This window comes from Scomber scombrus, chromosome 8 (genome assembly GCF_963691925.1).
Source record: "Scomber scombrus chromosome 8, fScoSco1.1, whole genome shotgun sequence".
Lineage (NCBI taxonomy): Eukaryota > Metazoa > Chordata > Actinopteri > Scombriformes > Scombridae > Scomber > Scomber scombrus.
This window is the reverse complement of record NC_084977.1, coordinates 22,377,801-22,403,764: the sequence shown is the minus strand read 5'-3', so window position 1 is coordinate 22,403,764 and position 25,964 is coordinate 22,377,801. Positions and strand designations below refer to the sequence as shown.

The window sequence follows — 25,964 nt, the reverse complement described above, 5'->3', positions numbered from 1 at the left end:
TATTAAAAACTAACAGGAGGTTTTCCCTGTTCTCCCTTGTATGAATGTTCACTTCCACCTCCACATCAGACTCTTCTTAACCTTTATTTCTAGGCTGAAGTTAGATTGTATTGAATTTCATTTAGACACACTAAATGACCAGGTTAGGTCATATAATATGATACTTAACCTCATCACTTTATAGTTACTATTACTGAGAAAGAAAGAGCAAACTAAACTAAACTAGGAGATATTACTGTATATGTATGAAGAGTGAATATTATTTTTACTTACGTTACCTTTTTTTAACCTATTCCCACAAACTTTTCAAGACATGGAAATGGTCAAATTGTTACACAAACCCAATTTACTTACAGTAGAGGCTCTAAAACCCTTCAATGCAAAGCTCACTAGTCTAAAACACCCTAATTTATTTGAAACATTTAGTATAAACTCATGTCTCATATTGTAAAAAATGATTTGGCTTTAAGTTTACAGTATTTAATGGAACTCTAATATCAGAATTATTAGGTCAATTTCACTTTAAATGCTATTTAGTAATAATCAATATTAACCAACATTTTATCTCAATAAAGTCTGTCACATCATGGGCGAGTCCGTCTCTCTCTCTCTTTCTGCTATCTGTCCCTCTTCTTCCACAACAGGGGGAGGAGGTGGTGGGAGAGATGAAAGGTCAGGATTCAAGTTGAGGAGATCTGGGGGGAATGGAAGAACTAGGGCAGGATGGAGGAGACGAAAGGAAGACCTCAACCCCTCCCAAGCAGCTCTCTCTCCTTCAGCTGCTTTTACCTGGGGGAGAGAATAAGTAGACTAAATACCAGAGCAAGGTTATGCTTAAGGTTGGAAAAAATGGAACAAAGTGGTTTTAAAAGCAACTGGAAAACGTGTATTGAGCAAGAACAGTAGAGGCTTTAATTGCTGGATTTAAATTTTAACCATAAAATTATTAAAGTTTGATATGATTACTTACTTTGACCTGCTGTTGTCTCTTGGCCTCCGCCTCAGCAGCCAGACTCTGCTGTAACTCCACAGGAAAACCGAGCTCATCTCTGGCAGAAAATCAAACACAAGCACAACTCAGGCTGGTCAGCAGGAAGATCACAGCACACTACAAATCTCTACATGCACCACACTGATAGATCAGCTGAGATCAAGGTGCATTTTCGGAGGAATTTCTATCTTTTATGGTGGCACCAACTCCTGCACTGGATAGTTGTTAACATTAGCTGGTCTAGATCGCAGCAAGATAGAACTGTTAAAAATGCTTTTTTCATTCACTGATACCATACAGGAGTCATTCAACCTATTGCCACTTAATTAAAGATTTACCATTTGCTTGTCTGAGCAGAGAAAAGAGGGTCCCACTTTGCTCTTAACATGGCAAAATCAGTCCATGCAGACAGAAAAAAAAAGGTATTGCACAAATTTGGGTTGGGTTGTTTTGATAAAAGTCGTCTTGATTTTCTTATGTCATTTAAAGCATCAGCTAAAATAAATAAATGTCAGAATTAAATTGAAAGAGGTTCTTCCTGGAGCTACTGTTTGACAGAAGTGTTCAAAAAAATGTACAGGATCCAGCATAGAAGAGGCGGCAAGAGGCAGTTTCTACACCTATAATAATAAAAGTAAGTAAACCAGAGTGCATTGCTGCCAGAGGTTGTAATATCATTCAACATTTGTATTGGGCCTACTTATGAATGCTTACTCAACTCTTGGCACATTTGTCCATGTATTGATAACTGTATTGAGTGTTTTGTTCTTTATTTGTCTTGACCTCTAATGAAATGTAGGCACTAACTGATATAGACAAGGTTAGTAAAAAAAAAGAGAGAGAGAGAGAGAAGTTCTAACACTTGATGGCAAAATAACTGTTAGAGGATCTGAGGGGACTTTTCTTTTATCTTCAGTCTTACATGTCTGCTCTCTCCACCCTAATGCCCCAGCGGCAAGCCACAGAGTCAACAGCAGCCTGTATCTGCTGACCGATGTGTCTCCGGTGCAGCACGATGTGGCTGAGAGTGTGTTGGGCGAGAACATCTCTGACCACCGACTGGACCAGAGTTTGTAGCACTGTGGTCCGGCTTGACAATGCTGCGCTGCACAGAGCCACATTTTCTATCTGGTAATAAACCACCACACTCAGCTCTGGCCTCACCAAGTCCTTTGTCACCACCTGAGTACAGATATATATAAAAAAAAAAGGTTATCAGCCAGCAGTCTAATGCAATTAAACCCTTAACACTATCTCATAATTTAGTTCAGTAGTGAAACTGTCTCTCTGTATCTCTTTATGGATGTTAATTATGAAAGAATTACTGTTACAAGTGCATGTAAAAAGTAAATTTATTATGGATCAGTTTCAATGATGGAACTACACGTGAATGTGCCAGGTATGTGTTTGCTTATTTTTCTGTACCGTGTGAGAAGGAACATTCAGCATTTTCAGTCGGATGTCGACTTTGTGGCACACATCAAGGAGTGGCAGGTAGAAAATAAGGCCTGCAGAAAGGTGGGGAGGGGGATTTGATCTGAGAACACATTGGTAACATAAATGATGGTGTTAAATCATTCTTACTACAGTATGACTCTTATGTGACAGAACATGTCAAGATGTCAGACTTAAAAAATGTACAACATAGTTTTGGTGTTTCCAGAGAAACCCTTAAGATTACTGCTAACAAATAGGTCTGACAGATTACAGTAACCGCAACCAACCTGGTCCTCTGGGTCTTCCTCGCAGTAAGTGACCCAGTCTGAAGATCACTGCTCTCTCGTGCTCCCTCACTATCTGTCAATCAAAATGACAGCCATCAGCAGTGTCCAACTGGATTTGACAATGCAGTATGCATGTTGAATTAGAATTAACAATAATAAAGCTGAAGTGCTAATTTACTGATTCTCATTATAATGTCCAATTTTCACTATTTCTGCAAATATTGTATGTCTTGTGAGAGTGGGAGAGACTCTTAAACACTATTTTCACTTCCAAGAGAAAGAATAATTTCCACTGAAACCTTAGTGATTCAATTCTGTCAACAGATCTTTTGTACCCATGAATCTAACTAATTAGACGCATTATTTTCATCTGTTGGTCACATGATAATTTTAGCTAATGGTTTGTTGGAGCAGCTGAAATTTTGCTAGGGTTGATAAATGTAAAATTCCCCACCTGTCATGAGGTCAGACTGGGTCACCTGTTCTCTACCTCTCTATGTATCCTGTGCATGTATTTCACCTAATCTGTGACATATTTTACATTTAAGGCATAAGACTCATTTTTGTGAAGTAGATAATTGTACAATTTTGGTTTCTGTTTGGTCTGTGATGTAGTTCATACTTTAAAACAGAACCAGATGGTGAGAGGGAGGAAGAGGAGAATCAGAGTCAAGGCGAAGACCATCAGCAGCCACTCTAACACTCCTAGGTTCTTGCGCTTTAGACCTGCAGAAATCCACAGTACTTCAAATTTAGACCTCTAACCAGCATTACACAGAAAGTATGAGTCATTTAGCATTTTAGTTGCAATTTTACACAGATCCCCAAATTCCTGTTTTTTAGTTATGAGCTCTTAACATCAAGATTTGCATCATGTTTCTGAAAATTTATGTTTTTTTCTTCTTTTTTTTAATTTTTTTAATTTGTGATCATTTACAAATTGTTTTCCAGAATGTCTGGTTCAACAAATTTGAACAAAGAGAAAACTTTAGGTCATAGACCTACATCTTTCTTGATTTTGCATTCTATAAGCTTTGACTCACCGTCCTCCTCTGCTGCTTCCAGAACCCCTGTGTTCTCCTCATTTACCTGCTCTCTCACACTGTCTATGTCCACCACAGTGGATTTCACCTTCACTTCTGTCTCCTGCTCCACAGTCACTCCATTTGTCTCTGACTTCTCCTTCTTTGGCCTCTCCTTCCTCACTGATGATGCCTCAAGGAGTCTACCTGCCTTAGAAGCCTTTGGATGTTGTCTCTTTGGAGGCACCAAGACTCCTCTCTCTCTCTCCTTCCTTGGCACCGTTGTAGATCTCGCAGTGTGACTAGGGTGGACATCAGAGGATTTTTCCATAGTGGCTTGAGGCTCTGCACTGAGGAGCATGAGAGGAATGGTTGTTGAGATGTTGCCGCTCGATGGGTTGGTGGATGGCTGTCAGTTTGGGAAGAAGCCCAATTGAAGGAGAATTGGCCTTTGTGTCTTTTACTGGTGTCAGCTGCTTCCATGGGCTGCAATGACAAACTACATGGATGGTAAACCAGGCTGACTGTTTGAACGTGGGAGTACAGGAGACCAGTAGGAGTGCCACCTACTGTAACACCCTCTCTCCGTGTGAGCTTTTGTTGGTATGACATTAATTTCCTGTTTGTTTGGATTGTGTTCCTTCCTTCAGTCACAGTGTGTCTTACATGGGAATGTGCAGACTCAGACATAACCTCTGTCTAATTTCCAAAGTGCTGACATAGTTTTTTGTGTGTGTTTTTACAAGAAAAGACACACATTGTCCTCCCTAATTCAGCTTTAATTAAACTGAAAAGGAGTCTTGTGGCCCACTCAACTGCTTTGGGAGTCCCAAGTCTTATTAAACATTATTCTTTGACATTTTTCCTGAAGCTGGAAGTGCAGAGAGACAGGAAAGAAGGGTATAACATGCAATGCTGCTGGAAACAACCCTTGGGCATTGTGCAGTTTGCATCTCAAACAGTAGACTGTTGTGATGCTCACAAAGTTCTTACTTTGTCCTTAGTATTTGTGTGTGTGTGTGTGTGTGTGTGTGTGTGTGTGTTTGTGTTTGTGTTTGTGTGTGTGTGTGTGTGTGTGTGTGTGTGTGTGTGTGTGTGTGAGTGCGTGCGTGCGTGCTTGCGTGCGTGCGTGCGTTTGTGTGTGTGTGTGTGTGTGTGGTGTGGTGCACTGACTGAACTGGGGCCAGCCAAAGTCCCTGATATTCAGGGTTCTTGGGCCAAAGCTTGCATTGAAGAAAATAATGATAGTACAATGTGAAATATTGGAAGTAAGGATCTGGAATCTGAACACAGTCATATTAATGTCTTTATTTCAGTTGATGTATCTGCACATAAAAATAAATGCATGACAAAAACTTAAAGGTATATAGGCCCATGCACACACTGGCCACTTCATTAGGTAAACCTATGGAATCTAATTAAATCCAATATAGCAAATCTGCTATACATTTTCAATCAAGTTTTTGTTGACATTGTCAAAAAGGTGATACTTCTAGTTTATGTTTATTATTGAGGTCATAGTGGGTAATGGTGGTGTATAAGGGTGTATGATATTGAATGTTGTTCTAATATTACCATTACCATACATTGGTGGTGGTGGGGTGTTAGGAATACCAGTCAATATAATGCAGCCCACAACCTCTTAGTACAGCCTCAGTAATAAACATAAAGTAGTATCACTTAGTTATCACCTTTTTGACAATGTGAAAATGTATAAACTTAAAAAAATTGAGAATTTATGGAAGCGCTGTTGTAGGCATATTGGAATGAATTAGGTGTTCCTAATAAAGTGGCCCATGCATGCATATAAATGTGCATTATCTTGAGAAATATAATTAAAACATTTTTTTTTTTCAATCCTAGAATTACAAAGAAAAAACTTGATTTAGCCTAATGGTTGTAATGATCTAGGTGCAAATCCTGGCTCTTATGAAAGGGTAGTTAACTTTTTTGGAAAATGGCCAATTTTTCAAGGCTTTAAAATATTAAATGAACACTTTTTTGCAGTATTGTCCAGCTCTATCACTTCTTGGGCCAGGCTCACACAGGCTAATGTGCCAAACCAGTCACAGACCAGTGCAGAGCTCATCACCATCACGTTGCTGCCACGGTAACACTACTGGAGGAGCGCTCAGCTAAAGTAACATTGCAAGTGTATTTTATTTTATTTTATTTTATTTTATGTAACGTTAGATATCTTGAAGTAATATCTTTATGTTTAGGTTATTGTTTAAACTACGTGCTTGGTGTTTTTTGTCCAGGTTGCTGCTGCATCTCAACAACGTGCTCAGCTAAGGCAAAGCTAGTTCAGAGGCGTGGATAAAGATACTGGAGTCAAGATAGTAAGTATGTCCATATATATATACATTTTGGAAGCCATTTAATAAGATGACATGACTGTTATTTTATTATTTATTGTATTGCAATATAAGTAATACTCATCATTTCTGCAGCTGCATCAAACTTTGTGCATGCATGCTGTAATCTGCAAGGTGGAGGGAGGCTATCCATTACTTTTAGGCTAACTAGTTTACCCCTGTTCTTAAGTGTTTAGGGTAGGCATGTGACTTCAAGAAGGTGTATCAGCAGCGCCTTAACGATAATGTCATTAATAGTGAGATTACTGAACATATCTGAAGTGCAATGCCAGCCAAAGATGGCGGATAGTTCAAGTTGAAGCTGCAGACTTGCACCTGCTCTGCCCATCAGGGAAGCTTCATTAATAGGCTGATTTTTTATCCACATGGGTCAGGGGAAATGGGGCTGTATCTAACTTCTAAGCCGGCCAAAAGTTACCATAGAGTTATGTGTTGAGCTTGTTAATATTCACATACTTAATTACTGGCCAGTCATACAATTTTAAAGGAATATGGGACATGTAGGTAGCTTGTTCATTGCAGAGATTAAAAAAATATCATCTATGCATGGTGGACTTGTCTACTTTCCTAAACTCTGGTATTCATAACTTTTGATTTTTGTATTGATTATTGTTTCGAATTATATTTTATTGTATTTGTTTCGATGTTTTAATTTTTTTTACTTTATTTCATGCCATTTTATTATTATCATTATATAAGTTTCATATTCTTATCACTTTTATTCATCTGTTTCTTGTCTTTTAATCTCTTTTTAATCCAGTTTGAGTCAAGCTTTTATTAAACTTTATCTTTAATTAAATTTTTCTTTTTAATTTAGTTTAACCTAGGTTTTTTACTCTAACTTTTATTTAACCTTTTCTCTCGTTTTACTTATTTTATTTATTTATTTATTATTTTATTTTATTTTATTTGTATATTTTTTAAATATTTTATTTCTCTTGCGTGCATTGGGCTCAATTTTTATCTTTTAATTTGGTTGTTGTTGTTCTCATCATTGTTATTCCTTTTTTGTGTATGTTGTCACTTTGAACTACACTAGCCTGTATGAAAGGTGCTATATAAATAAAGTTTGATTGATTGATTGATACCACAGTATCAGCTGGTAGTTGGGTTCAGGCTCTCGTCAGGATGTTTTGACCCATTTGTCCCGTTCCTGTGTTTGACAGATATCAGCAGGCAAGATGAACCAGGAAGAAGTTTTGGCTAAGCTGAAGAAGGATATTCGCTCCTTACTCATTTCATCTAAGATGGGCTTGGAGCCTGACCAGCTCAGGCGGGACTATGGGAACATGTTGGGGCACCCCATGCCCCTGAAAGTCCTGGGCTTCAGAAACATCCTCGATTTGGTGAAGGAGATGCCCGACGTGGTGTCACTTCAATTCAGATCAGATGGCAGTCCACTCTTAAAAGGTATATAAAGTGTCTTTTTTTCCCCAGTTGAGAATGTTTTTTGTGTTTTAATAGTATTTCGGTTCGGCATTTAAAATAACACCAAAACTAATGTTTGATGTAGATGTCCTAATTTATATGTTATTATATAAATATAATATAATATAAATAAATATATATATATATATATATATATATATAACCCTAACCCTTATAAATATATAAATATAAATTTATATTTCAAACACCTGAACAAATCTTAACATTTCATGCTCTCACCTTCTCCTCTGCAGCTGTTAGCGACGAGTCTACCCGAAACATTGAGAATCTGGTAGCCAGGCAGCGCGTGTCTAAGTTCAACAAAAAGAGCAGTAGGAGAGGTGCCAACTACTTCTCGCCCCGCTACTCTCACTTTTCAACCTCTGTGGTCCTTCCCAGACGAGGCCGTGCTCCTCCAGCCCTCCCGGCTACACTGAGGGCACAGATGCGCCTCTTACTCTCCCAGGTATGACTTAAAGGTTCTCTGTCAAAGTTTTTTGTTGCATTAATTATTACTCACCACAAAACTCACCATTGTCTATATGTTTGTTTGAGTCAGTTGGTGAAATTGAGTTTTTTTTTTAACGGTTTGATAAAAGTTATCTGAGCCAAACCTTCTTCCCCTTGAAATCAGACAAATATGAACTTTTTTCAGCTTCATGGCATTTAGACTGTTTACAGGAGTTTTGCAATGTGCTATTCAAACACACAATGCTAAATCAGAGAACCTCAAGCCTGACTAACTTTTCGTCTATGTTTTTAATATTGTTATTTTTCTAAAAATGTAGCTTTGTAACTGTAAAATGTAATTTTGTTTGGAGTAATGATGCAGCCAGTGTCCTGTCCCAGGGTCCTCTCAGGTTGTCGGAGCTGGACGCCAGCTTCCTTCGCTGCTTTGGCCACCCGCTGCGTGTACACAGCTATGGCTTCTTCTCCACTGGAGAGATGCTGGAAGCAGCAGCGGACTTGGTCTGTATCCAGCAGAGCAGGCTAGGCTCAGTTCTGACCCTGAGGGAGTACATGCTGCCTAGGCCCATACTCAGACTGTCCAATTCACCACAGAGGACTGGAGCAATAAAGCCAGCATCACCCACAACTGACAAGTCAGTCGCCAAAGGGCCAGACTCCAAAGCTCCGACACCAACAAAACCCCCAGGTGTTTTATTAAAGAGGTGGACTATACATGTACACAGACAATGATGCATTTACATGTTTTAAATATCTTGCTGGAATGTGCCATGTAAATGGGATTATTAGGTCAACACACATCTGTATATTATTTATTTTTACTGTGAGTTATGCACAGGAAAGAGGTGAGCACAGGTTACACATGTTTTTTAGTGTAGTTATTTTTGGTTATTGTCTGACCTTTTGAAACACCTTTGTGCTTTACTCAAGCTGAAGTCCCAGTAAAGCAGAGTCCTCTGAGTGGGCCCGCTATGAAGACAACATTTGAGAAGAAGCAGGACTCAGAACCAGAGCTCTTTCAGAAACGTGTCCTGAAGGTTTGTTCACAGATAAAACAAAGAGACATAGACAAAACCTTATTAGTTGGCAAGTTACAAATAACTATAATAACAATATAAACAAATAAAATAATACATTTGTGTTACAGCTACTGATCTAAAGGCTGTTTATTTTGTTTGGTCACATGAAGCTTGTTCAGCATTGGACATTAATTTATTATAAAGTACTGTGTCCTTGTTTTATGTACTTCAATCATCAGCTGGAGGAGGAGCTTCGCCAGCAAATCCTTGAGAATGGAGTTGCTGGCACCATAAGTCAAGAGCTGAAGGACAAGTTACAAAAGGTCAGACTTCCCAATTGTTTGTTTAAGTGACTACAATCCTCAAATATGTTTTGCTCTCATAGCAATGCACTACTTAGATGTGAGTGGAAGCAAATAGTCAATAGTCATATTTATATTGATGTATATAACGTCTTGTAATGAAACCCTTTATATATTTCTAGGTTGTAGCTCAAACCAGTGGTGGATTATCAGTGCATGATCTGCCTGCAGAGTACAAGGTAAGAAATGATAGTCAAGCAGTGCATGTGAGCAATGGATTCAATGTTTCCAGACTTGACTAAGTAAAGAAACACAGTAACCCACTCGCTCACTCATGTAAAGTTAATAATAAAAGCTGCTTGGTGATCTTGTGGGAATCGTACTTGTGTTATTTTTCACTTCATAGAGGCTTTGTGGCGAGGACCTGCCGCTGCTACAGAGTGGTTTTGTCAGTGTCACTGAACTGGTTGGTGCCATGAGTGACATCTTTCACCTGAAACCCGCAGGGGATAACGATGGCCACCACTTGATAGTCATGGACATACAGGACAGTGAAAGAACACAAACAGGTGTGTATGTGTATGTAATTAAATAACACCACTCAATATCACCTTAATTGCTAATGGCAGGTATTTTATACAGGTTTGATATTTTTAAAAATGTACATGAGTACAGTATTTCCTTGGAAATTATAGATGCACTTTTCATATGCTTACTGAAGGTAAACAAAGGTTTTCCCCTTTGTATACAACAGTTACTTTGCCAACAACAGGACCACACTAGGCTGCCAGTTTGTGTTTCTCAGTTTTCACCCTGAATGTCACAAGTCTTGCTTTCCATTGTTCTTAATTTTATTGACAAATCATTCTTAATATATATTTTTTAGGTAAATAGTAACTTTTGACTGATAAGGACATTGATCTTTCTTTATTTTGTAGATTCAAGGGAGACTGTCAGTTTTGGTGATTGTGTGAAGAAGCCATTTATGAGCTACTACTTTAGCTGTGGACAGTCCTCTTGGGAAGGCAAACTGAAAGGAGATGATGATGACGATGATGATAATGTCTCAGTGGTTGACCAGAATGAAGAGTTAAAGACCCGAGACAATTCCAAAACCCAAGAAATGGTTAGTCAGTATCTTTTTTGTTGCATTATTTCATCATACTGGACACTAAGAACAACTTTTTAACAAGTGTTAAAATGTTGTATAGTATGGAATCAGTAGTAGGAATAACTGTAAATGTTGCGCTCACTTTTCTCTTTATGTGTCTGTCTGTAGATGTCTGAGATTTATCCTGCTATTCAGGTGCACTGCAGCTCTGCTGTGCCCCTGGACGCCCTGCAGAGTCAGCATCTTAAACCGCCAACTCGCCATAGAGCTCAAGAGCTGGTAGAGGTCCTGGTGGGACAGGTGGAGTCACCTGGACATTTCTACATCCGCTTCAGTGAGAGTGAGGAGGCACGAGTTATGGAGGACATGATGATTGAGATGAGGTGAGGGGATGTTGGTGAAAGCTCCTCCCCATGCCACTTTCAATTTGAAATCATATAGCTCTAAACAAAGAAAAAATGTCCCCCAAACATTATATGATCCAAAATACACTTAATGATTAAGCTTGACATGACTGTGTGACTAATGTGACTTTCAATTTGTCTAAGTAACTGAAAATAAGCTTTCCAAGTTGGTCATGTAAGTGTGACTGCCAGATAACTGGATGTATCAGCTGGACACCATTTTAAGTGAGTCTTAAGTGAAGTAAAGATGTTGAAAAGCTTCTGAGGAGGTCAAATATTTTTTCTATTTGCCCAGAAGAAAGCATTAAACTAAGTTTGAAGTTGGATCTGTTGGAAGTTTAGATTGTTATTAATATTATTATGAAACATCATAAACTATACTGACTATATATATAATAAAAGTTCATTAATATGCTTTCAAAACAATATACAAATAAACTGTCCACTGAGCTTCCTGATATGTCCCTATGAGCAATCTTTGTCTCACCTCGTCTTTCTCTGATCCTCTCCTCTGTTTCCTCTAGACGATGTTACACCAGTCCCGAAGTGTCAGAGCGCTACCACCTCCCTGAGCGATTTGTCCGGCGGGGTCAGGTCTGCTGCGTGTCACCCAAAGGAATGTGGTTCTACCGGGTGGTGATCCACCAGGTCATCAGTGCCACACAGGTCAAGGTGTACTACGTTGATTTTGGCGATATGACCGTGGTGCAGAGTGCCAGCCTCAAGTTCCTCAAGTAAGGGCATCTAAAACATTTAAGCTTTTAAATACCGCAAATGCTGCCTCACTGCTGGTCAGTGTGTTTTCCTGCATTTTTTTCAGTTCATCTCTCTGCTTTACAGGTCTTGTTATTCGATTCTTCCAGCACAAGCTGTCCCGTCATCACTCGCTGGAATTAAACCTACCACTGTGAGTCTGATTGCATTTGTATTTATATTATCACAGTTAGCTGTCAAATGTGAGCCTTCCTGCAAAGCTCTGCATCACCTTCTTGTTAATACCACAGTGTCAGCGGTGTCTAGCTTCTGTCCTGTATTAATACAGTAGGACAGTGTTGAACATGTTCCTATATGGATTCATCTGGCATCGTTACCAGATATATTATGTCTGTTAACAAACTTTTTCTGAAGCCATTAGTTTATCAAGGCTTCCAAAGAGAACAAGCTTAATTGTTCAAAATGATTATTCATGATATTTTAAATGTTCCATGCGCAATAAATGATTTGATAAAATAATGTTCTGGTGGTTTATCATTGAAATAAGTTACATATAAGTGTGTTTTCTGCTTTGATTTTATTACTCACAGTCACATTTTGGCTGTTGCAAATATGAATAGATAGATAAAAAATATAAATAAAAAAAATTCAAGCTGCAGATGTTACACAGTTCAATGCTGTTATCTTCCAGTTTGATGAACAAGAGTGATAGTTTGGTTTCTATCCTGCAGGGCAGCTGGACTGCCGAGGCCACGGCTTCTTTCCAGAAGCTGTGCTCTGACCGCACCCTGGTGGGCGCTCTGGATCGTTACAATGGAGACACCCTACAGGTCTACCTGTGTGACACACACACTGATAACGACATCTACATCCACACTTTACTGCTGAGCCGGGGTCACGGGACAGCCTGCAGCCCCTTGGCCAGTGCAGCGGTGAGCCACTCACACAAACATAAGAATATTTGTGCCATGGCCACTATCAGTTACAGTTTTTGATTGGCAGGCAGGTGTGTTTTAAGACATTTGGAATATATAACAGCACATCTTTAACATCAATATGGTCAACAGTATACCCACAGTACTAAATCATTGCATGAGATACGTACTGCATAATTGAGTTCAGTAATAATAGTTGGCCATAAAATGAATACTTTTGTTTTAGGCTAAGACATGAGTTAATCCACTGGTGAACCATGGTATAAGTATAATATTGAAATACATTTGATACTGTACTTGATCTATACACTTTCTTCTACATAACACTTTTGTTGCTCAGCTGTGTGTTAAGACCAATCCGGTGAGTCTCTACCTGGGGGAGGGGATGGTTGACCTGCCAGAGGTAGAACAAGAGACCCCTTCCTGTCCCAAGCCAGCAGACAATCATGAACAGTCCATGTCAGCCACATTGGAGGTACTGTAGTCCCAACACACACAGTCAGTAACACAGCCCTACATGCACCAAAGTAGCTGCTGCTGTTCTATGTAAATATCTTTAGGTTGCTGTATAGCCAGTATCGGGTTACTTGGATGTTTGTGGTGGATTTGCAGTTTTATCCCTCAATTGTTTCTTATCTATGAGTACACTCTCTTTGTCTCTACTCACCCTCCCTCTCTTACGCCCTCTTCCTCACCCAATCTTTTAATGTTGCTGTAACCAAGCTTTTATTCTCTGATGTCTGTAGCTCTTATCTTACTAGCCATACTGTCACTGCTTCAGGCCCACTGCGGCACCAAGCACCCTCAACACACAGGCATACACACACACACGCACACACACACACACACACACAAAGGCACGCACGCACACACACCGCAGTAATTTTCAACACTCAGATGAAACACACATTCTCTTGCAGAAGGGGGTTGCAGTCCAACTCTGCTTAATGTATAGTCACACTGCTGGAAGGTCACAGCTTGTTGTTGGCCAATAAATAAGATGACAGCCAATCAGTGGGCTGTTTAATGGATATTGGATTACAAGATTCTCTTTCTTATGTTAATGAGTGGACGGTTGTTAAACTGAACATAAAGAAATGGGAATTTTACAACGTTGGTGTCTATGACATTAAAAACACTCCAGTTTTTGTTTATTGTTTGTATTGTAATAAAAAGTTAAAGCAAAATTATCTAATAAAAATAAACTTTTACAAGCACAGATACGATACAGAATAACAGTGGCAGAACAATAAAATATTAAAGGAAACAAACTGAATAAGGCTGTAAAGCCCAGTGAATAAAACAACCTATAAATTACAACATTATAAAGTACTTCAGTAAACCCTACAGTGTGTCCCACACAGTTAACATGGGCAGAAATCAATAATATAGTTAAATAGGCATCTTCACTATAATTTGTGGTGACGTACCTTCATATAATTGTTTTCATGAATGCAGTTTATTCCAGCTAAAATCACTCAGTTTGACATATTAATTACAGATGTCAAAAATAATATACAGCTACAGGAACCATTATAGGTTATTATTTGTAGCTCTATGAACAGATTAATCAATCTGCATTAGTTAGTGAACCATGTGTCTGAAGGAAACAGGACGTTTCTTGGTGTCTCAGGTTGAAGAGAAAGAAGTGCCGGCTCTGGAGTTTATTGAGGACAATGAGGACAGCTCACACATGCAGGTATGGCTGCACACACAACCACTGCCTTCATTCTATGTATTAAATCACTTAAATTTGACATTCTGCAAGTTGTTTCTGCTTCTGGATGGTACTGCATTATGTTGTTTACTTTGTTTAGTTATATTGTTTATTAAAGTTATCTGGGTTTGGTTTACTTGAATATGATTGTATTGCAATTAACAAGTAAAACTTAACTGTATACAGTACAACCATTTAAGTAATTGGAGCATTGCTTAAAACAAACTATAACTCCATTGTTTGTTTGGATTGCTGATTCATGCGTCAGTACTTTTCACTGGAATAACATAATTTACTATCAATACAATTTGAATGGAAAAAATAAATGTTTACAGAGAGTGCTGTTTATCTACAGTACCAGTCAAAGTGACTGGTACTATATATAAATGAATTGTGTGAACAAGTGCTACAAAAGTCTTGTTTATTGCTGTGTCTTCAGGATAAGGACGCCAACCCCTTCAGCGCTCTGCTGAATGACCAAACTCTCAGTTGCAGTGAATTGGGCTGGGCCTTGAACAACCCTACCAGTCCCACTTCCAACCATCTTGCCCCTCCAGATTTGATCCAGGCTGAGAGAATCCCAGCTCACTATAAAGCTGATGTTAAAGTGAGGCGGCTTCAGTTTGGTTTTATGGAAGCAAAAGTTACTTTGGATGTAACATTTTTTATAAAGCACTGCAAAACATAATAATAGGTGATGCATTTTGGTCACTAAAGATGCTTTACTCTGTTTTCAGATGTTGAGCTTGACCATGCCACCAACTCAGTGCAGGGTTAATCCCTTCTGTTCAACACCCAAAGATGCGAAGGTCACAGCCCCTTTTTTGGTCAAGCAACCTTCAATCCTGAGAACCCTGAGCCTCCACACCCCTGCCCTAGGGCAAATCCAGGACTATTCTCTTGGTACATACACACACAGACACATATTCAGTTTTAACAGAAGTACACGATGTCGGTTAAGTCATGACCTGAGTGAACAACATTTTTAGTTTAAGGATTCAAAGTCTGACTGCAAGAGATTCATTTAAATAGGTACTTTGCTTTTTTTATGGTGAAGGGCGAAGTGAGTTATTGGGAAACAGTTTTGGGAAATGAACAAATGAACACAAATACATAATTAGTGCAGAACTATAATTAGTGGTCAGCTACTTCACTTGAAACCAAGTGTTTTTATTTCTGCTCTGTACAAGCCATCCCACTCATCAAGAGTAGTTATCATGTCCTCCAAATAGGTGGGATTGTAACATTGTGGTAAAGAAAAGTCTATCTATACACAAAGAATAGTTTTCATGTACTCTCTTGTACACACACACACACACACACACACACACACACACATACACACACACACTCACTCACACTCTCATTTTCTAATACAATTATAAAAAATGCCCTTCATTAACCTGCACATAAATACACTCGCTGTGCCTCTCCCTCCTTCTACCACACACACACACACACACACACACACACACACACACACACACACACACACACACACACACACACACACACACACACACACACACACACACACACACACACACACAAAGGCCTTCAATGAAATTAGAGTGTGTCCATGGATGCAGAAAGGACGTATTGATTTCCATCCTGCTGTCTGCAGTGGTGGATGTACCTGCACTGAGAACCTGACACAGATTCAATTAGACCTGTTACCAGAGCTATTTGACCCAACAAGCTGCTTTCATTGCATTTGTCCTGATATTGATACACTGCTGCTCCACAATGCTTTCACTAGCACAGTGTTAATGAAAAAAAAGCAAAACCCCTCACACAGAGTGGGTTAAGGCAGATTTACCTACAGATCATTTTTAGTGAACTATAGTGTGACAAAGTGCTTTGCACAGCTGGACAAATACAGTTAAAAACAAACAAGATGAAGACAAGAATGTTTGCATTGTTTACAGATGTTTACAGATTAGATATGATTTTAGTGTGTGTCTAAAAAAAGTGCAAAAGAGTGCAAAAATAGTAAAATCTGACAATCAGCTGACGATATTCCTTGTAGTTAATAAAGTAATAATATGGCAGGGCCTCCATGTGGAAGCTTTTTTAAATGTTATTTGTAAAGATAGCAAAGAGACTAGCGTGTAACAAAGAGAACCAAGGTGCCAGAATGAAAGAAAGGTGTTGAATTATAGAGTTATATGCGAGTGGAGTTATATGTGGTGAATGAAAGTAACACTCATAAATAGAGGTAAAGTAAAATCTGTAATTATTTATGGAGGTTATAATGGTGGTTATAATATTAAGAAGAATAGTATGTTTATATTGATATTAATAAAATGTTTGATTTTGGTCTCCAGGTGTACCGTTTTCTCCGATCCACCTTCGAAACTCAGGTATCTTGTTTCCTCTTTTTGGGACCAGGTAGTTCATGACCCCTACATCCACCCTAAATCAACCCCCAACCACCTGAATGAATCATTAGGGAGGGAATATTTATTCCTTAACAACGACATTAATGGTAATATGTCTTGACAGTCTTTAAGAAATCATTTTGCCATCAAAGGCTCAAAAAGGCCCAAAGCATTTTTATAAGGAGTTGATTTTCATGTAATTTTAATATAATGTGGATTATTTACATAGTATGTTAGGATGTGTTTGATATCAGTGTCATTGTAGCACTTTTCCAAAGGTTCGGACAAAATATACGAAATGGATGGCTGTTCTTTTTTAAATGTTGGGAACGTTGTGAATGCTTTTTGTTTTAAGGAACTGTTTTTTTGTTTGGATGTAGCATTTTATCATTTTCTCAGAAGCCATCAAGATGTCTGATGTGTTAAATGGTTTAATTTCCTTATACATGTTAATATTGCTGTTCTGGACAGGGTTAAAACATTTAAAAAAAACTGTTATGATGTGTAAGCCACGACTAATGTCATCTTGTTTTGAGAAGTAAATATTAGATTTTTTTTTGTATTTCAACTTGTGTCATGTGATTCTTATTATTGGACTTTGATGCTAGATATTCCATTTCACTGTTTTCTTCAATTTCCCAGCATCTCATAAATATGTAGACAAATGGTAAAGCACAATGGTTTACATTAGGACAAAGCCTTTTATTTTTTTTAATTCTCTAACATGGATATCAACATTATATTGCTCCTTTAAGTAGTAAACAGGAGAAGAATTACTGCTAGTTTAATGAACAAAAATATGAATATGAATACATAAATAATGTAGCTGTTAGGAGTAGCAGAGCAACTGGACCCAAATGCAGGAGACTGCAGGCAGAACGAATTTGAAGAATCTCATCTTTATTACAGACAAAGTGCGGGCAGAACAAAGCAGTGCATACAACAACACTGAACTGAAACGCAGGACTGAAATACAAACTAAACTAACGAGGAGATGAGGTGCAGATGGAACAGGAGAACAGGAAAGGAGCAGATTGGCTGGGGAAGACAAAGGGAGCAGGGCAGGGCTAACGAGGCTGATTCAGGGCAGGTGTGGAGGGAAAAGCAGGCTGGGGACATGGGAGGAAAAACCGCGAAACACAATCATTTTATATCCAATAAGCCCTTTGAAGAACATGCATGAATGAACCTAACTACACAAGTACACTATAACCGGCAACCTCTTTTATGTATGATTTTATGATGATGCAGTTCTTTAAACATAACATGCAGAGGCTTGAGATGCAAATTATTCAAGTCCACAGATACAAATCGTAAACTCCCCTTTTCAAAACATGTTAAAGAAGATTTAAAGAGAGTCCAGCCATTTAATAATCACCTGTCAGTCTCTGGATAAGAAGGTCTGTGAAATGCCCAGAATGTAAATACATTCAACATTGTGAGTGAACTGCTTGTGTATAAATTGTTGCATCTTTGACATCTAACTAAGTGTGTCAGTAACATTTCACAACTACTTTGTGGTGTGAAAGCAAAATTCAAATTCCTTTACAATGGCCCACTCCCACTCAGTCCAGTTCAGCAGGCAGAGAAAAAGTCAGAGGGCATCTGCTGGGATGATTGAGAATGACAAACCAAGCAACTCAGAGCCAGATTGTGACAGGATCAGTACAGTAATCTACACATGGTCAAGTCAACTTCTTGAAATTTAGTGCTGTTAATTCAATATTGTTGGTCCAGTTTTTTATGCAGCTGTAGTGCCCTTTGCTCTTCTCCCTTACTTCATCAAAACAAAGTCAATGTGACCTTCAGCCAAGCCTCAATTAATTTATTATTTGCATCATCCTACAGACTAAAACTTCTTCGTCTGTTACTCTACATTTGACTCGTGTGGCTCTTCAAATGAGGCAGCATGTGAACAGCAGTGCCTTGTCTCAGAGGGAATATGAATGACTAAAGAGACAAGATCAGCATGCAGAAACAATGAATAAAACAAAACAAGGAAGCCCTCTCTAAACTCAATGATGTTCGTTGCCTTGAGTCAAAGCATTGTTACTGAGCAGAGCTGACAGTTGGAGACATGGAGCTACAATGTGTTTGTGTCATTTAAGAGAGTCGCCCACACAACCCAATATAGATTCAAGTCCTCTCCGCAATTCCAAAACCACCTCCTGTCAAAACAATGAGAGCATATGTAGTAATTCTCATGGTTATGAAATTATAATGATGATTCAACCAATCAGCATGCCAACAACACTGCCTCAGTTTACACACAGTACTTATAGTGGGAGTGATGTCTATTTATAGGGGACACTACAGAACCGTAACAGTAATTACATTAACTCTATTAATAAGGCATAAAATCCAAAATGTAAGACTAGAGATAAATAATTTATAACACATTACAACACTTTCACTATATTAAAAAAGGCCTTTTGGGTGGGTTGGTGTTTTGCGCTGGGCAAAATCTTACAAAGTAACATCATAAAAAGTTTCATAGTATAATAAACCACTCTGCGGTGAAAGTCATGTGCAATTACAGACTATGAATATCTGGGTATTTATGTTCAGTTTTCAAAGTGTTTTCTTCCATCACTATTTCACAGTAGCTAGAATGTGAAGCTGGCTTGTGCAACATCAAGAGAAAAGGGTTAGTTGTAGTTCAATATGCATCATGTCTGGTTTACTAGATTCAGTTGGATTACATGTCTCTTAATTTCCTGTTGTCCTTTCCCTTTCCATCTGGTTTTGGAAGCTGTGTCTGGTTCTGTTTTGTCAGAGGGGTCTTCACTTAATTTTCTGCTAAAAATGTAATTATATTCCACTGAAACCTGTGAAAATGCTAAAACTCCAAAGTGGAGCACAGTAACCAAAATGTGTCTGGATGCATAAAGGTTAAAACAGAATGTGCTGTGTGCTGGATCATTAATCTGCATCCTGCTGGGCTCCCTGACCTTTACTGGCTCAGCCAATTAGCTTTTTAAAAGGCTCCTAATGAGAATAGCTCCTCTTCATACAAGAACACAGCTACACAGCAAAGAGCATTAACCTACATCCTGTATACACACACACACACACACACACGCACACACACACACACACACACGCACACACACACACACACACACACACACACACACACACACACACACACACACAAACGCACTTCCTGCTCTTATGACACAGGTGTGCATTGACATATAACCTACATTTACATACAATGTACTGTACATACACATATGTACCCCCCACCTGTATGTCCTTTTGAAAGATAAATCATCTCTAATTTGCATACAGTATATAGATACACACACTTTATTTTTAAGTATAAAATGACGAACATTGGCCTTCAAACATTCAACTTGTTCTGATGTATAAGCAGACATATGATGGCAGTCTCTAACAAGCAGGCCCATAATTACACACACCATTGTTATTTTTCAACACCAATACGCAACAACAAAAAATTGCAAAGGCTCATGCGCTGCAAGCCGTTGCTTGTTTCAGACTTAATTTGTGTGTGTGTGTGTGTGTGTGTGTGTGAGAGAGAGTGTGTGTGAGTGTGTAAGGAGGAGGGTGAGGCTTGGTAAGGCAGACACACAGTAAACCTTATTAAGGAGGACAGTAATGTGGTTGCAGCTGAATTAGCAGCCAACAGCAGCAGAGCATCTGTGTGCTGAATGGAGCATGAAGATCTGATGGCTTCGATTCACAGCCGAGACCTTAAAATAGACAAAGTCGAAAGAAGATTGTTTTTGTCTGACAGGCTTCTGTTTGCCCATTAGCTAAGTAGATGGTGGGTACAATTGATAATTTAGATTTTTTTTACATTTACTGTTCGTCTTTTATGGACATTGGGTTGATGCCAGAGCAGTAATAGTAATAGGAAATAAAGAGCTTTCTCAAAGCTTGTGTGTAAATCTGTTTGTGTTCTGAAAACCAAGACTTTTACAGATTGTATCAGTAATAATGTTGATTAACTTACTTATATTTATCATAATTAAGAAAGTTGTATCAAATGTCACCAACTCTTGTGCATTTCTATCTTCTACAAATTGCAATATGCAGACTTACATTAATTTATTTAAATGTATTGTTTTTTTCTGACATGTTGGTGATTTAATCACATGTGGTATACACATAGGTTGTTAGCATATCACAAATATCACAAATCATTTTGCCCCATATGTGCCCACAATCACCTATTTGCATTTATTTCCAGGAAAAAACAAAAAACACTTTAAGTTGTTTTTTCCATGAGCGACTCTCCCTCTGTCCCCTGCGGATCTCATTCCCTCATTTCTTTTCACCTGAGCAGAGGCTGTCAGTCAGCTGAAAAGCTGTCATTGTCTAATCACACATTCAGTCGCCTCAGTGATCAGTAATGACATGATCAGTTCAGTCAGACAGAAATTAACTGTCTGCTCACTTGCACTGAGACAGTCAGCTGATAGAAGACAAAGACTTGAAATATGGCCACCAGAGGGGGTGTTTTAACACCTGAGATATGGCAACAAGATGACATTTATTTAAGAACTGATAAAAGGGCGAAAAGATCTTGTGAAACATATGTCTATAATGTCTACAGATATTGGTATCAGTGTCAGCCTTGAGAAAATATGATCAGTCGACCACTTTGTGTTGGTGGTACAGTGTCATGTGTTGCCAAATCACAGGAATCTAAAGGTTAGAAACAAGAAATGTATCTCATATGGTCAGTATACCTTTCACTTCTTTTTCAGTGAGGGATTTTTGCAGTGTTATATTTATATTTTTCTAGGTTGTGGATTTTTCAGAAAGCTTCCTCGCCAAAATGCACAGGAACAATTAGCTGTATAATATGCTCTCCCTTTTTCCTTCCAACTTTCCAGCCTTCCTCCCCCTATTGTTCTTTTGATTGTCTTACCTCTAGTTCAGCTCCATATGTGTATAAAACATTCAAATGGTGTTTTTGTATTTCTGTGTGCCTTTCATGGTGATTGATTCTGGATGTTTGTGTGTATGCTGTAAGTGTGTCCACATGCTTACTAATAGGATGTGTAGTACTTTTGTAGGTTTGTTTGTGAGCAGCTGTACACATGGGAATGAATACGTTGTGTGTAAATGAGCATGTGCTATGTCACACTCATCCGCTGAAAGATGTTTTCTGAAAAGAGTCACTTGTATTTTCATATCTGTGTCAAAATTCTTATAGGCTGTATTAATTTGAAGACAATGGGACCAAGCTTCATCCTCCTGTTAATCCTTCAGGCCTCTGGTTCTTCTACTGAAAACACATTAGCAGAAGCAGCACTCGTAATGAAGATGAGTAATTATTTATCTGTTCAGTTTTATCACATTTAGCTTTAACATGATGAAAAAGCAAAAATGTGTACATTTACTCCCCAGCCCACCTTCATGAAAATAAAATTAAAAGAAGTTGAAAAAAAAACTAAAGTAAGTGATAACTGCAAATTACATCAGTGCATTGTCTCCAAACAGTTCAAAATTATGAGTTTCCTAAAACTTCATGTAAGGACTCCATAAGCAAGCAAAGGTCTTGTCCTTCCTTTTAACAATGCAAGTCAGTTTATCCGAGGCTACACAGGCTGCCAGTTCCTTTGTCCACATTTCCACAGAGGGTATGTCCTTGCTCTTCTGTGATAGTGCTATTATCCCTCTGGCTTGTAAAAGTCTAAAGTCAACGAACAACATCTGTTGCAGTGTTACAACAAAGTCTTCGGGGAATATTCCAAGAACACAGAATTTGGCTCAAAGAGGAATTTCCTTTCCTATTATCAGGCTTATACATTCAACCACACTTTTACAGAACTGCTGTAGTTTTGTAGTTCCATAGACAATAAATTAGTATAGCCTTTTTCTTCCTGCATTTTATACAAGTTTCTAAAACTTTAGAAAAGTTTGCATTAGCCACTTTTATTGTAATAACTTAAATGTTGTATTAATAGACTGTGCCTGGGACCCCATCTGCTTCATTAATATCCTCCTTCATATCTAAACCATAAAACAAAGAACTGACCTTTGCCAGTCATATAGGTTAGAGTTGGTAACTCCGTTTTTGACAATAGATGTACAGACAACAGCCAAGATCATTTGTTGTAGCTCTTGATCAAAAGAATAGTCTGAGGGAGCTTCATAAGCTCATATCAGAAACAATGACACTCCCCCCAGCTTCAAAGAAAGCTGAGGAAATGTGGTTATTCACTCTCTTGTTGAGCGTTAGATGAGAGGATAGATATTACTTTCATGTCGACCACTCTCATGAGTATTGGAGGCAGTAGGCGATTAGCTTACACTAGCTTAACATGAAGGCTGGAAGCAGGGAGAAACAGCTTACCAGGCTCTTTTCAAAAATAAGTTTAACACCTGCCTACCAATACCTCTAAAATTCATTAACGCACAACTTGTATCTTGCCAGTTTAATCTATACACAAACAGAAATGTTTAAGCGACAGTTTGCGGTTTTATCATTAGGTATGTGCCATCATTTTTGGTCAACCTTGACACATTACATTTTGTCTAGTCTGTGTGCCAAGCTTAACTAACTGGCTTTGACAATGGACTGACTTGAGAGTGATATCAATCTTCTCATCAGTCTATTTTACTCTAAATGGGACTATAATTTACAAAATGACCATTGTGCTGTATTGAAGAAGACTTGAAACTATCAACTGAGACCATAAACTCATTAAGAAAGAGTTTTCTGAGGTAATAAATCAAGTGAGTAGTAGGGTCATTTTCTTATAGACTTCTATACAAACTGACTTCAAGCGCTACCTGATTGATGTATCCCACATGAAAAAACACAGGACCTCAAGACCCCTAATGACCTAACGGAAGGCATACAGAAATATAATTATATGGTTTTATCTAGAACTTCTCAACAGAAAAATAAGCATGTCTTTTTAGCTGAAGTGACTATCATTGATCCTTTTCTTTAGCTTATATTACAGATGTGTTAGTTAGCTAGCACTGTCAATGCTGAGTTGACACTCTGATTACTTTATCTAGGCAATAACTGACACTACTGGCTGTAGAGGCCATTACTTATTTATATTATTTATTTCTTACATTTTAAAATGTTCATTTGCCACCTACTGTTATGACATTCCCGTTAAACTCCTAGCCCTGTTGCCTGCCAGTCTGAGTGTGAGAATTTATGGCTCTGTGAATTAATGGAGGCCTTGAAGAGACCCTGGGGGCGGAGGAGAGCTGTTTGTTGGAGGGACAGAACTGGACTGAGGGAAGGACTGACAGCTGGAGGCAGAGAAGAGGGATGAAGAGCTCATCTCCTCACCCTTGTCCTCAACTATCCTCCTTACGACTTCATATGTAAAAATGTGGTGTCCCAGTTTAAACTATGTGGAGTGAATAACATAGAACAGATCTTGTTTTAAGGAGTAAAATCACTTCCATTGGTTACTTTTTGGTGATTCCAAAATATATGTCACCATCAGCACCATCAGCTTTATGTACATCTGCATTAGACTGATATTTAGTCAATTTATTTTTATTATTTATTATTTATTGCAGAGCTTTTGTATTGTAGTGCATCATATTGTAGTTCAAGTTGTTGCTTATAATGTATAGCTGCATCTGTATGTATACCTGTGGGCACTGATGCTGTTATAATTCAATAACAATACCTCACCCCGACCTTCAATCCCACCTGCCGTCATTCTCAACTGCTCAGGGATCATCAAATAATCAAAATGCTTGTACTCAGGCAAAAATTAGAGCAAATTCCAAAGCAGCTTTATTATTCTAGTGTTCAGCATGATGGAAGATATGGACTAATTGTTGAAATTTAAAGATGCAAATATATTTAAAAATACCAGTCTTGCTTACACAGCTGCTCTTCATATTCAAGTTAGTACAGGTCTCTTTGACTGCTTGCTGTACTTCCTGCTGTTCTCCACCTGGATGCAGATGTGGCCAGCACTGTTTGCCAACAGCATCCAGCTGCAGCTGAGCCCCAGGCTCAGTTAATATGCGATGGCACACACTGACAGTTCCATTAAACCGTATTTATGACAGCCACAAATAATCGATATGCAGAAACGCCAGGCTGTCCGCATTCGCAGAATTGTCTTTGGTCCAGCAGTGCAATGCATCAAAATGCCATGCTCAGTGACAACAGAGACAATATGCACCATTACTGGGTATTGTTTGTCCCTCTTTCTCTCTCTGTCTTATCTCTCCTTCCTTATTGTCATCCTTTCCTTGCCCTATTCATTCTTCTTTTGCTGTTCCTCACTGTTTGAACAAACACTTCAGTCAATACAGAAAATCTTTCATTCTTTAAAAGGTTATAAATTATACTAGGCAAGGTAGAACGTAATACTGTATATAAGTTGAATATTCCTGTAAGGAGTGTTTGCCCTCAAGTAAGTACTGTGAATCTCTGTAGTTAAACCCTCTCTACTCACTCCGCAGTCGGTCCCATTGGTACAGTAGGCAGGATTTGTACAACAAAAGACAGTCAGCTATACAACATATCAGGGATGAACATGGTCAAAGCCATTCATATAGACAACGTTACTAAACAGGCCAGCACTGTGCAGTCTTACAAGGCTGCAGAGCGCTAACTCAGTCATTCATTATATAAAGATACAATCTTCAGATTTTTCACTGAGGATGGTTCCCCAGGGAGGGGGTTACAACATGAAAACTGTAGAGTCCTAAAAAAGTGAAAAGTAAATGAGGTCAAGAGTGGATATTACAAATTATGTCTGTATTTGGTTATTTCTATAAAAATGGTATCACCTGATTGGATGTTGATATTGATTCTTCAAAATCAAGGATCCTCTTTAAGGAAAATTATTTTGAATGTATAGTACAGGAGTCTTTTTATTTTTATTTAAACACGTGGGTACTACATAAAGGTCAAGGTATTTTGTGGTTGATGTATATGGTAAAGTTCGATAATTAAAACAGGAAGGTATTGATTGCTGGTCTGTGCTGGGACATGAAGTGTGGTCTCTTGCATAGAAGTCAGATGCACTACATACCGAACAACCCACCACCCCAACCTCCACACCCCAGCTTTCCATTTCGCTGCATTAAAGACACACTGCCTTCTCCATTGGCACTGAATGTTGGTACTGGTTATAAATTAGGTCCATTAAAATATAAAGCCTACACACATTGGGCTGCTCTTGAAAGAAAGTGTGCAAGAGTCAACGTTCTTTTCACAACAGTGGCCCATGCAGCTTCAATTCATGGGATCAGTAATTCTAGTTTGGTCAGATTGAACTCGATGACCAGTTTAGGTATTTTTGTTGTTTTGTTGATTGTTGGGAAGTCTCTTGGGGATTCTGGTCTTTTTGCTATGCAAGGTTACACATTAATCTTTCCCCTTTGCTGACATGTT

The 25,964-nt window shown here is 38.5% G+C and overlaps 2 protein-coding genes across 2 annotated transcripts; one reads left to right on the top strand and one right to left on the bottom strand.

Annotated features, from left to right (window-relative positions):
• Positions 1-579: 579 nt before the first annotated feature.
• On the bottom strand, positions 580-4,068 carry nphs2 (NPHS2 stomatin family member, podocin). Its single transcript, XM_062424829.1, has 7 exons — positions 3,759-4,068; positions 3,338-3,441; positions 2,716-2,788; positions 2,417-2,499; positions 1,914-2,173; positions 971-1,049; positions 580-789 (listed from the first exon to the last, which is right to left on the bottom strand). The coding sequence occupies exons 1-7, from the start codon at positions 4,066-4,068 to the stop codon at positions 580-582; spliced, it is 1,119 nt and encodes a 372-aa protein (XP_062280813.1).
• Positions 1,916-25,179, top strand: tdrd5 (tudor domain containing 5). Its single transcript, XM_062424828.1, has 18 exons — positions 1,916-2,072; positions 7,289-7,525; positions 7,798-8,009; positions 8,393-8,699; positions 8,942-9,048; positions 9,270-9,353; positions 9,515-9,571; positions 9,739-9,901; positions 10,271-10,466; positions 10,650-10,826; positions 11,372-11,581; positions 11,688-11,754; positions 12,293-12,493; positions 12,837-12,971; positions 14,130-14,195; positions 14,653-14,820; positions 14,951-15,116; positions 25,028-25,179. The coding sequence occupies exons 2-18, from the start codon at positions 7,297-7,299 to the stop codon at positions 25,177-25,179; spliced, it is 2,697 nt and encodes an 898-aa protein (XP_062280812.1). The 5' UTR covers positions 1,916-2,072; positions 7,289-7,296.
• The last annotated feature ends 785 nt before the right edge of the window (positions 25,180-25,964 follow it).